Raw genomic sequence first — 13,983 nt, forward strand, 5'->3', positions numbered from 1 at the left:
TCCATTCAATACTAGTAGCTGCCTTTACCCCCAGATTTTGATAACCAAAAATATTTCTGGACATTGACAAAAGTCCCACGGGGTCAAGTTGCCTCCACTTGAAAACCACTATAGTAATGGAAGACAGAGAGCTTTCTTCACTTCCTTACCTATAGCAACTTCTAGTATTCTAACCTAGAATTCTGTAAGACACCTGATCTTATTTCTCCGAGTCAATGAGTGTGCCCCTCTAAGACACTAGTTTGTTTGATGAGTATGATGTACCTCATTTGCTTTATTCTGAACCGATAGTATGTATCTTTCCCCACATTCCTCCCCACTATGCATACAACTGGTTTATCAAGTCAAATAAGGCAGACTCTCAGGGTCAACAAATGGGTGATACCTAACACCATCATTCCTTTTTTCCAGGTTCTGCAGGATTCAGATCCCCTTTACATATGATAGTCCATAGGAAATTATAATTAACTATAGCAGAATAGGATAAGTTTCCCATAAAACACATATTATAAAAATAGAAAATATATATCAAAGGAGGAAACATAGAAATAGTTAAATAAAAGTACTTGAAAGAAATGAATGAAACAAGTTGGAAAATATTTCAGCATAATACTTGCAAAAACCTGGATTTTGGAGAATAAGGGAAATTCTCTCCAGCTTTTAAAAATCGTTTACAAGAATAAACAGGCAAATTCTTACTACCCAAGGAGATATCCTTTACCTTTCCTCATTAATTTCTTTTAACTGTTCTCAGTGTCTTTCAGTTATATATGTAAAATTAAAGAGTAAGACCTTGTTAAAAATTATTGACAGAAGGACTATCAGCTACTGTTGCATGCAATATTATAAAGTATCATATTCCCATCAATGTTTACAAACCTTATCCAATGTTAGCACAATGCAAAGGGTAATCAGACAAGTATTTTTATTCACAACATACTTCTAATGAATCAATTCCTAGTTCTCTGGCTAATCCGATCAGCGAGTTAGTGTGTGCATTCAACGAAACAGTTAAAATAGCTATCCAAAGCACATTCTTAATTGAAGCAGTAAAAGAAAAAAAAAACCCTCAAATTTATATTGACATCACATTTTATGTAAATGTATTCACCCTAAAATCTATTATAATTAAACTTTATTGTTTTATAAACTATTTGATATGGGCTACCTTGACTAACATGCTTTGTGGAAGAGAAAAATACTGCCTAATTAATGTGTAGTGGGAGAAGAAAAACAAGGAGGGTCAACGCGCATTACCAGAGGAGACTAAAAGGGTGGAGAATCAATCAAAGGGGGAGAAACGCCTAGCACTGCACCATTTGTTTTTTCCGGCGAGAACAAGAATCAGTAACCTCGTTACCCCTATCCAGTTTCTTTAAGTGATTTCAGTAGGTAGTGCAGCAACAGTTACCTTACGGCCGTGCACAAACCCTGTTACTTCTGGCTTGAACCGTTTGAGGCAGACAAGTATGCTCAGGTAACTGGGTAGTAAATTGCAGTTCAAACCAGAATCTGGCCAATTCCAGGTAGTTGTGGGGTGGATTAACAGCTAAAGATTCCAACCCCAGGAGGCTTCCGTGGGAAGCAGGTTCTTGGGAAGGCGTTTTAAGACAGAAGATGGCTGGGCAGAGAAAGCGCCTGCTTCCACCACCTCCAGCGTCTTCGCCTGTACAGTTGTTCCAGCTGCCAGAGGCTTTCTGGTTACCACGGCAACTGTGGAGCTCTGCTAGGAACTCAAAGCAGAGCCTCTGAAGTTAGGTACCAAACACTGGGGCTTAACAGATGCAAAAGCAGATGGGGAGTGGGGAAGAGAACTAAGATTGCCCATCTGATAGGTCTACAGCTCCTATGGCTAAGACAACATTTATAAAATCAGACTTGTTTTTGTGTTTGTAAGATGAGATAGTTCTTGCCTGGCATTATTCATTAGTGTCATCTTTCGGTGCCCGGCGGGAGAGGAAGCCTGCATATCCTCTCTCACTATTAAGGCGGTGGAAGGGGGTTGGGGGGAGCAAACGTGGTAACCAGGAATGCATGGAGCCCGCTCATTCATTCATTCATTCATTCAATTATATATTCAACATCTCCTGAGTGCTCATTTGTGCGGAGCATCCTTCCAGGTGCTGGATCTGCAAAGAAAAAGGAGACACCGCCCCACCCACAAAATTAACGAAATGATTAACACAAATTAACAGAATCCTCACGAACCTGGGGAAAACCAATTAGGCATTGCCTGCTTCCCACGGGTCTCTCTTGGAAGACAGATTTAGAATCCGAACGCGGGAGAGGAAAGAGGCAGTCGCCCCGAAATAGAGTCAGACAAGAGGAAGAGCAGACGGGAAGGAGAAAGGCAGCCTCTCCCTAGGGAGGGATTCTGTTCAAGGCCACTCAAACGTTTCTCCGCGGCTGCGAGGGAGAAGAGGTTTGTTTTTCTTTTAGAAAAACGGAGCCCTTTTCCCTACTGGGCTCAATTTCTAGTAGGAGAACCCCGCCTCCTTGGGCTACTGATTGGCTCAACTCTTTTTAAGATAATTTATGGCAGCATCCTCTCGGCCTGATTGGCTCCTTGGCTCAATTCTGCTGGGAGTCGCGTCCTACCTGGCTGGGAGGTGCACTGCCTTTCCACACTCTCCCTTCTGTACTCAGCCAGCTGCTGCTGAGGTGGGAGGAAAAGTCCTGGCTGGGAGAATTGAGCTAGTGCAACACACGTAGAAAAAGCGGTTCCGATGGGTCCTTTGAAAGCTTTTCTCTTCTCCCCCTTTCTTCTGCGGAGTCAAAGTAGAGGGGTGAGGTTGGTCTTCTTGTTACTGACCCTGCATTTGGGAAACTGGTGAGTAAATTCAGGGGCTTAAAACTATTCTTTGCTATCTACCCCTTTCCCCTTATTCCCCTTTCTTTTAAAAATTATTCTACGTTAAGTAATTTGCATTTCCTAACACATATGTGGTATTTACCATCGTTTTATTTTCTGATTAGATCTATTCATTCTCAGATAGAAAGAAAGTAACATATTTCTGAAGCATGAGATTGGTTCAATTGTTTTTGACTTCAAGCAGAGTATAAACTAGTGAACTAGTGAAGGTTGAGTTACTGGGAAGGAGTGAGGGGGAGTAGAAATGACTTTGCCAGTAAATTTACTGAATGAATGCCACCGATGAACTTTCTGGATGATTCTGCATTTTAAAAACAAAGTTATTTCAGAAACTTGTTGTTACACAGCATGATATGTTTAATGTTTTTCTACCTACTGCTATTGCTTTTCCCCTTTCCTCGTTTTTGGTAACTTTCTGGAACAAACCAGTGTTTTACATCAAGAAGTACTGTAAATCTGGCTAAAAACAAATCTATCAGCATTAAAAATGTATAGTATCCAAGTAAAAAATAACCGTGTGTATTTAATTTGAACCAGATTTGAATGTTTTTTTTTTAATTGGCTGTCCATCAGTAATTAAAAATGTGTGGCCGCATGAATGTCTTGGCTGTGTGTGTGTGTGTGTGTGTGTGTGTGTGTGTGTGTGTATGAGACAGAGAGAGACAGAGAGAGAGAGAGAGAAAAGTGTCACCAATCACAAATTTCAAATTTAACAGGAACAAAACTGGACTGTAATACCTTTCAGTACAATGTTTAAGTCATTCTGGTAGACATATAAAATGCTCAGGTCTCATTCTTGGATTATATGTAGGAGTAGTGGGTGACTTGAGCTAAAATATCTTGGTTAAGACATAGACACTTATGAAGGTCTTGGACATGGTACTCATACCATGCAACCTGTTTCAAGTAAATGTACTTTTAACATTACATTATAAAAAAGTAACTCTGTATAGAATTCAAAAGTAGAGTACAATCATTATTAAGATAGAAACATGCCTTTATAACTACCTGTATCACTGCTAAAATGAATTATTATTATAAACGTAAGTGTAAAGCTAGAGTGAATTTTTGCCACACCAGCATATAGAACAAGTATATTTTCTCTCAGAAAATAGAGATTGGATTAAAGTATGCTAAGTAATATTAGACTTATTAGAATCTTTTGACAGTTAGTGCTTTTTTAGGATTGAAGTTTTCTCCCTTTTTTTTAACCATGTTCCCTTAGATTCTTAAATGTTTGACGAGAACATAAACATACTACTGGATGAATTATTTCTTATATATGTTGTGTCATAATGGCTTATTCTTTCAATACATTATAGCATTTTATAAAAGATATTTAGGTATACACGTACATCATAATATTACAAAAGTAAAAACAGATTTACCAGTAGTTTTCTGAAATAACAACCTTTTATCATTGTATACAAGTTTTCCTTTCAACTAAATAGGCAAGCTGCTTAGTAAAGAGCATATTATCTATCCTAAGAGATGTTTTATTTTAAATAAACATGTTTTGTTTTGGGGAATATTTGCAATCATTGTAATTGGCTCCAGCGTCAATTACATCAAGCTCTCAGAGTTGAAGAGATGTGTGCTGTAGGGACAGAGTGCAGGCTTAGCAGCCTGGAGACATGATCTCATGTGTCAAGGGCCTTTAACCTCTCTGAACACAGTTTCATCCATGAAGTGAAGGATAGTAGACCACATATGATTTCTTAAGATTTTCACATTCAATACATCTATGATTTCAACTGAAACATGAAATAAGTCAATGGTTGCTTCACTGTTTTTTCTAAGTAGTTTTCAAGAGGGAAATTCTAAGTGTGAATGCTATGGACTTTTTAACCATATGTATAAGTGAGAAAGGTATTGTATATTTAACACATAATTCCTATTATCATAGTAATATAGATAACCTGGATTATTTTGTTCAGTGAATAAATATACATCAAAAGATAAATTTATAAGCTGTTGTTCTAATTAGTCCTTAAGGCCTCAGTTATGACAGTTCATATTATACATTTAAAAGTACCCCCTAAAAACATAATTTTTAAAAATGAGATAGAAAGCTATCAATAAAAGGCAAATGTAAGCATGCTTTCTTTAACATGCATCGTAAACTGTTTTCTTCAGTGAATGGAAAAATTTTGACACAGAAACACTTTTGTGGGCAAACCATGAGAATGTTATTAGAACATGTTTCTTTCTCCATTGGGTTCTATGAGACCAAGTTGGGAAATCCAGCAATTAAAAGGAAATAAAGCGTGCTTTTGCTAAAAAATAAATTTAAAAAATAATGTTGCAATGAACATTCTTTTAAAATAAGTAAAATAAAGTAGCTACAGTTGGTTGAACTTTTTATCCTTTTAATATTTAGTTGGAGGTAACAGATGCTAACATGTATAAATCATGTACGATCGTATTTCTCTCTCCTTTTCCCTTTCTTTTGGTTAGTTTTCCCTTCCAAAACTAACCATAAATAGTTCATTTGTAAGCATTTTAATGTTTTATATGATTTCCAAAATATATCTTGGAAAGTCATCTATTTTGGGGACTCCCCAAATTGGAAGCTTTTTTTTGTATTTAATCAGTTGCAATGCTCAGTTTCCTCACTAATTTCCATCAAGAGTATAGAGGAGAGACACTATTTTATTTTTTATTGCTGAACTATGAAAATCTATTCTATCATTGTAACTAAAACTGTAGTCATGGTTCCTGTGTATCATTCTCTAGGAGACTCTTTGGCATCTTGACAAGTTCTTTAGAATCTCTTCAGCTTGATTTAACTTCTTTGTAATGGTGAAAAAAATCTAGTTATAATCAGTTTTTTAAAAAGAATTTGAAAAGAGATTTTAGCTGTTACCAAAAGTAACCTACAATAAGCCTTGACTAAGAGTTATATATTGAAAGAGCTCCAGGAAAAATTCACAATTTTCTTTTTTCAGAACAATTTCCACGAGTCAATAATCATACTCTGTGGCATTCAGTTGCCCAGTTGAAAATATTCAAATAAACTTGCTTTTTAAAATATATTATTTTCAAGTAATTTCAGTAATATGTTTTGTGTGAGTAGTAATGAATGAATAATTTTTTAAGTGTCTAGATTTTTGGCTTAATTTTGTAATAAAATGTTGATGATAACCATTCAAACTTGAGAACCAAATGACTAAGTAAAGATATTCTATGATAGTTAAATATGCAAAAGACTGAGAGGAAAATTATTTTTGAAGCTAAATCGCAAATGTCATAATTGATAAACCCCGTGTACAGAGTCTTTTAGTTTATCCAAACAATCAGTATCTTTCTTCCATTCTATACTATGAAGAACACTTATGGCTAAGGAACAAGAGGAAATGTTTGATATTTCATTCAAATATTAAATAGATTAATTGAATGTAAGAATATAAGGATGAAGGTGGAGGCCCAAAGGAGGGGTGAAAAGAGAGTAAAGAAAAACTGAAAAATGACTCTGGAGATACTGAGAAAATGATTACCAAAATATGATAAATGACTGCCATGAAAGAAAAGGAAGAATGAGCTTCAAGAGAGTAATTCACATATGGGCAGGCTTTCAAGTGAGAATCCTGGCCTTTACCAACAGATCTAAATTCCAGTTTCAGCTCCACCATTTCTCACTGGAGTGATTTCAGACAACTCTTTGAGGCAGAAAATCTTCATTAGTGTGGAGTTGTCGTATGCATTTCCAGAAATGAAATTTCCAAGAAAGAAAATCTGTGCAAAGAAACTAGCACTTAAAATTTTATATGAAAAGAAAGTCATAACAGATATTCTGTGGAATTATAGTTATTCTAGTATGATACAGCCTCGCTAAAGTGGTTTTAAGTGCAGTAGAGTGAAATATGTGGATCCTTGTGTGTTCTTAAATGTCTTTTAAGTCTTTTAAATGTCTTTTAAATGCAGCTTATACTTATTCATGGCTAAGACCTAGATTTATGACACTAATTAAAGAAAAAATATGATTTAATCAAAATTAAAAATACACCTCTAGAACTCTAAAGATAAACAGAGGAGCCTAAATTTTTTAAGACATACTGAAAGAATGGATCACAATCAAAGAAAAAGAACTAAAGAGCCAAGAGATTTCTCATCAGCAATACCAGAAGACCATGGGGAAAATGTCTTCAAATCTGAAGTCAAGTATTCCACCTAGAAGATTATACTTAGCCAAATTACCTATCGAGAAGAAGAAGAAGAATATAGCTTAGATATTGTTATTCTCTCAATCTTACAGATGGAAAAACAGGGGAACAGACATTTTTGTGAACTTATTAAAGGTCATCTTGCTGATAGGTACTGAAACCAAAACTTAAATCCCTGTGTTCTATACCCCTGCCTGCATTTTTAACTAACACATCTCTCAGATTATGAATGCAACATAAGTCAAAACAATGAACATTACTGCTGATAAATTTTTTTAAACGAAATGGAGAAAAAAGAGGAGAAGAGAAGAGATACTACAGTAAATTGTGAGTTCATTGATAAAATCACATTAAGTAGAAAAATCTACTTTGTACCTATCACATACTTTCTGGAGTATTATGGGTAGTGCTAGATTATTTTAAAGAAAATTTTGACACAGTGAAGTACTTGACGCAGACAAAAAAAAAACCATAAGTTAAAAACTTGAAAGCAAAAATTTTTAATTTACATAAGTTTACTGAGGAATTGAGTGGTTATCTTCTTTTAAAGGATGCTATATATAATCATGTTTGAATTTATTATGTATAGATGTAGTAGACAAACCATAACCAAGTAGTGGAAATTATATGAAGGCAGATTTTCTCCCAATACAAAAGTTGTCTAACATGGTAATGGATATCTCATCACTAGACATGTTCAAGCAGAAGCTTGTTAGTGCATCCTCATGCTCTGTAGCAGGTAGATTAAATTTGTAGTTTTTTTATTTTCAAACATTTCATTATCTATCAGTACTAAAATAGTTTAGCCAGCTGAAGTCCCATGTTTCAAGAAATAGCCTTAGCTATTAATTCATTCAGTAAATACTCACTGACCACTACCGTTCATTCCACCAATATTTACTCAGTGCCCATTGTGTGTTAAGCAGGGTTCTGGAAACTAGATATAATGGTAATAATGGTAAACATGACAAAGGCATTGCCCTATAGTGTTCAACTAGCATAAATAGGACATATATTATATGCTGGATGAACAGGATACAGAAATCAGAATTCCTGCTCAATGAACATAAACTCTAGTAGTTTGTGTCAAGATAGCATATGAACATAAACAAGTAAACACAATAAAATGCTGTAATTGCTACTCAGAATTCTAGAGGAGGTACAGCGGGGGCAATAAACAAGTTGCCATCAGTTGCAACTCTGGGAAAATATTGTATGTTCTCAGCTGTCATAGGCATAAGTTCAGGTCAGTATGAGTGAAGGATATATATATCTAGATAGATGATAGATAGATAGATAGATAGATAGATAGATAGATAGATAGATAGATATAGATAGATAGATGATAGATAGAGAGATAGATCTATATATAGTATATATCCTTATATCTGAGTAAAGGGTAGGATATGTTCTGTTAGGGGGGTTGAGGATAAGGGTAAGCCATATTATAGTGTAGCTGTATATATATATATATATATATATATATATATATATTTACACACACACATATATATATATATAGAGAGAGAGAGAGAGACAGACATAGAGAGAGAGAGAGAGACAGACAGAGAGAGAGAGACAGAGATAACATTACCATCTTGTGCCAAAGGTAGAGTCTCACAGTTTAGTAGAATTTTTTGTATATAGATTTCCTATATGTTTTAGGTGAGCCTTTACTCTGGTTGTGTAAGATGTGGCATTAAAATAGAAACATCCTATTGAAGGCTATATAATTTAGTTTAATTTTGAAATCCTGAAATGTAGAAATCTTTTCCTCCCAGAAATAATGTATTCTGAGATTTGACATTTCTCCTTGTTAGACAAATATTAAGTGACTAAAAAGTAATAGAGATTGTGCTATGCAATAGAGATACAGAAGTAAACTTAATATAGACCCTGCTCTCCAACCTATAGCTAGAATATAGGATCAGAAAGTTTATAATTATAAAATAGTGAGTTTAATATGTATTTTAATAGTCATGTCAAGATATGATCTGTTTCCCTAGATAGCTTTAAGACTTCTAGAATCAAGGGTTCTAGCCACTAGGTTAATCTTTGGGTAGATTTCTAGAACAATCACTAATGGTTGTACAATAGGTACAGTATGCTTAAGTACAGGGATATCATTCACCTCTTGGTCATCCTAGATGGGTATAATTATAATAATTTTCCAGCACGTTAATAGAGTGTGTTGAGTAAAGAATACCTGTTCCAGAAAAGGGCCATATTTACTAACACTGAGTAGCCCTGTTGGCTGGATTGAACTTAAGTATTAGTTCAGATGCCTGTATTTTATAAACTAATTTGTTACCCTCTGCAGGTGGCTTATGAATGTATATTTGTTTCTGGAATTTCTTAGTAACAATTCATTTCCAAAATCATCAGATTGTCATAACTAGAGTAGACTAGACTGTTTTGCTTTTTCTATTCACTTATTTGTATTCTCTTAGTTTTTGAAGTGAATAGTCTAAGACAATCTTTTGTCAGTTAAAATATTTGACACTCATTTCAGATCCCAAGGCTTAGAAAAATATATATGTTTCTGCCTTCAGAGGTATGAATTCCCATTTTTTTCTTCCACTTTTAAGGTCTTTTAATATATTTTATAATTTAATAAGCTCAATATAATGCCTCCATGTTGCAAAATTTTTAGCAGCCTTGAAGAATATATCTGAAGCGTAGATATCCCAAAGTCTCAGAGAGTGTGAATGTCACCAAGATTTGTATTATTTTTTCTAAGTCTAACTTATGCTCTGTCAGGAACTATGAAAATGAACTTAAAAATGGAGAAATCATTGATAATTTCAATATATTGTCTATTCAGTGTTCATTTTTTAAGTAGACTATAATAAAAATTACATTTTCTTTCTCATACTCCAAAAAGCACTCACATAGAAATGGTCACAAAATAACATTTACAATTTCTGGGCATTCACCAGCCTTCTGAAGATTTCATTGGGTAGGTAGTTTGTAGTTTTCTAAACTCTGTTTTGAGGAACGAAGTTGGCCTGCTAAACATAGCAAATAAACAACAAAGACAAAAATCTAAAAGTTGGCAAGCTATAGTGTTTTCTTTGTAGTATTTATTCTTTTATTAAAAATCAATAAAAATACTACAAAAATGTCAAATCTATAACCAAAGCATTAAGAAAAAAATCTGTTTTATAATTGTCTTTTTATCCTCTTTCTAAAAACATGCCACTGTACCAATTAATTTTTTAAATGTATTCTGATATTACTCTTTTTTATTAGCTATCTAATGTTTAATCTTATATTGAATCTAAATAAACTATGCTCTGATATGATTGGCAATTATCCAGACTCATTTGTGAAAGTAACAGAGATACACTGTGCTAAAAGCAATTTAAATTGCTATTCGTTTTCTGTTTTAGACATAATTTTGAAGAGACCTATATCTTCAACTCTACCAAGGAAACCATATAAAATAGACTATAAATGAAGCCACATTTTGCTTCTTTCTCCTAAATCAATTTTTCACATCTCGAATTATAAAATCATTGATGTATAATCTTATTCATGCTCTGGTCTGTAGACAGAAAATTAATTTTACTTTACAGTTTGAGTTTTTTACTCAACTTTATTTTTCTTTATTTGCTTTTCGAAAATCATTTTCAATTGTTGCTGTTGTTGAAACATATGAAAAAAATGGTTTTCCCTAATGCCATGGTATATATAACAATTTACTGTGTAAGGTGGGAATCTAATTTTGTTTTCTTCTAAAAGAGCTACTTAGCATTTCAACACAATTTACTGAATAATTCTTGTACTTCTAAACTGATAATTCACTTTTATCATATATTGTATTTCTATATATTTGGGATCTTATTTTGAAAGCTTAATTTTGTTTTCACTATTTATTGCTACAATAAGGTTTTAATTACAGAAACTTTATTTTGTTTTCTTTTTATTCTTGCCAGAAAAATTCCATCTTAGAATTCCCTTCTTAAATAATATCTTATAAACTCTCATGTTGATTGTTCTACTTAATTTTAATGGTTTTAACCTGTTACGCATAAACGATAAGACTCTGATTAAACCTCTATTAAATGCATCAAAAATTTAGGAATCATATATTAACAATATTTTTATAGGCAAAATACTTACTTTCTCTTTATTTTTTCTGTCCTTATGTTCCTCAATAAAGTTTTTAGTTTTCTTCACATAAGACATATACCTTCCCTGTTATAGTTCTGCTTAATCGTTTCATAAGTTGTGTTGTCATTGTCAAATGAGTAAGTTTTTTTCTCCTGTTTTTATTTTTGATGAATTAGTATTGGTATCAGAAAGTTACTATGTTTTTAAAATTAGCTTTATGTTAGGTTATCTACCAGAATTTATAAATTAAGGACCACAGTTATAGTTTTAGTTATGCTCTTGATTCATGGTAATTTTATCTGAAAATAGCACAATAAGATATAAAATTTTTTTTCTGTTCATTTACTTATTCATTGATTTTTATTAAATTGGGCACAAACTATGTATCAGATTTGGGAGTAGGTGCTGGGGGTATCACATTAAATATCTTTGGCTCTAAGGTATTTAAATACCTAAATACCTTCAAATTGCTTAAAGCCTAGAGAGGGTCTTAAATAAATAAGTAATTAATTAAGATACAATATGATTAACTGCATGTTAGAGTTAACCACAGGACAGATTGGAAGCATACAGGGACACACTTACCTAATATTCTAGGTTTGGTTCTCTTCTGCCATTTCAAGTTTTCAAAGCATCTCTCTATGTATGTTAAGTGATAGGTTCCACTGTATTTTCCTTTGTGCTCTTAAAATAATCATAGAATTGAGTGGATTATCAATTCTCCTCTTTAAAACTCTGGAAGTTTAGTGCTTGCTTCAGCAGCACATATAATAAAGTTCTGAAAGTTTAAATCTACAATGCTGTTATTTATCACACTTTTACTTATTTTGCTTTCCTACAGCTTTGTGTACAGTGAAAAATTATTCAGAGCTACAACCCTAGAAAGGAATTTTTCTAAAAAAGAGTTTAGTAGCTCAAACATGAAGGCAAAAAAGAGAGAAAATTTATTTACTTTTTGATTTTAGGTCTAAAATCAGTGATTTTTCCTACCCTTTAAAAAGCTAGTTCTTATATTTCGTGACATAGAGTATATTGTATCTTCTACTCAGAAAGATTAGAACACATACATTTCTTTTCTGGAACTTTTCCCTGAAATACTGTGTTTATGAAAATGTGTTTGATGGTTGTAAATAAGTACTACCTAACTTGTCATGAACAACAGATCACAGATAGGGCCTGTGGAGACAACATATATTTATTTACTAAAGAATATTTATTGAAACTCTGTGTGTGACAGATGCTGTTCTAGAAACCTGTGATATGTCCATGAACTAGAGATAAAACACCTTCTACCATTTTGGAGTTGGCACTCAGGAGGGAGAAATACACAGTAAACAATAATAATAAATATATTCAATTGGAACTTATAAAATTATCTTTTTGTCCAAATGGGCAAATATAATTTAATGGGTTAATACTATTTCATCCTTTATCATTTATGTATAGGATTCTATAATTAAATTAGAGCTATGGTGATATGGTTGGCTTCATGTCCCCCCCCAAATCTCATCTTGAATTGTAATCCCCATAATCCCCACGTGTCAAGAGAGAGACCAGGTGAATGTAATTGAATCATCGGGGCAGTTACCCCTATGCTGTTCTCGTGATAGTGAGTTCTCATGACATTTGATGGTTTTATAAGGGGCTCTTCCCCCTTCTCTCAGCACCCTTCCTTCTTGTTGCCTTGTGAGGAAGGTACCTTGCTTCCCCTTTGCCTTCACCATGATTGTAAGTTTACCGAAGCCTTCCCAGTTATACTGAACTGTGAGTCAATTAAATCTCTTTTCTTTATAAATTACCCAGTCTTGGGCAGTTCTTTATAGTGGTATAAAAATGGGCTAATACATAGAGAAGGGAATAAGCTGGATAAGAAGGTGTGGAATTTGGATAGAAGAGCAAATAGTGATCAGACAGGCTTCAATGATTAAATAATATTTGAACAAATACTAGAAGTGAGTGAAGCTTTCAGTCATGCCGAGTGAGGGTTGGGGAGATAACCATTTGAAGTGGAAGACCATAATGTGGGGGCCTTGTAGTTGCTTGTAGCCTTGTAGTTATTCTTTTTTTTTCAACTTTTATTTTAAATTCAAGGATGAATGTGCAGATTTGTTACCTGTGTACATTGCATGATGCTGAGCTTTGAAGTAGGAATAATCCCATCAGCCATATACGAATCATAGTACCCAATAGTTAGTTTTTCAACCCTTACCTCATACATACTTGCCGTCTCTAATAGTCCCCATTGTCTTTTGTTGTCATCTTTATGTTCATGAGCACCCAATGTTAGGCTCACACTTACAAATGAGAACATGGGGTATTTTCTATTCTGCAAAAAACACAATTTTGTTGTTTTTTAATTGCTTTTTTTTTGGCTATGTGGTGTTTATGTACCACATTTTCTTTATCCAATCCACCACTAATGGGCACCTATCAGTTGATTCTATCACTTTGCTATTGCGAACAGTGCTGCATGGAGCATGTGAGTGCATGTGTCTTTTTGGTAGAATGATTTGTTTTCTTTTGGCTATATACCCAGTAATGGGATTGCTGGGTCGAATGATAGTTCTGTTTTAAGTTCTTTGAGAAATCTCAGAACTGCTTTCCACGTTGGCAGAACTAATTTGCATTCTCATCAACAGTGCATAAGCATTTCCTTTTCTCCACAGCCTAGTCTATATCTGTTGCTTTTTGGCTTTTCAATAATAGTCATTCTGATTGGTGTAAGATATCTTGTTGTGGTTCTGATTTGCATTTCTCTGACAATTAGAGGTGTGGAAAATTTTCCCTATGTTTGTTGGCCACCTCTATGTCTTCTTTTGAAAAATGTCTGTT

At 33.8% G+C, this 13,983-nt stretch overlaps 1 protein-coding gene across 2 annotated transcripts in view; it reads left to right on the forward strand.

The window, feature by feature from the left end:
- Positions 1–2,558: 2,558 nt before the first annotated feature.
- The window catches only part of GABRG1 (gamma-aminobutyric acid type A receptor gamma1 subunit), an 81,053-nt gene continuing 69,628 nt past the window's right edge, over positions 2,559–13,983 (forward strand). For both annotated transcript variants that reach the window (XM_003258400.4, XM_030801248.1), the window contains exon 1: positions 2,559–2,830. In XM_003258400.4, coding sequence (XP_003258448.1) covers positions 2,727–2,830 — 104 coding nt within the window. In that variant the 5' untranslated portion in view covers positions 2,559–2,726. The remainder of the gene's footprint in view (positions 2,831–13,983) is intronic.

The sequence above is a fragment of the Nomascus leucogenys genome, chromosome 20 (assembly GCF_006542625.1).
Source record: "Nomascus leucogenys isolate Asia chromosome 20, Asia_NLE_v1, whole genome shotgun sequence".
NCBI lineage: Eukaryota > Metazoa > Chordata > Mammalia > Primates > Hylobatidae > Nomascus > Nomascus leucogenys.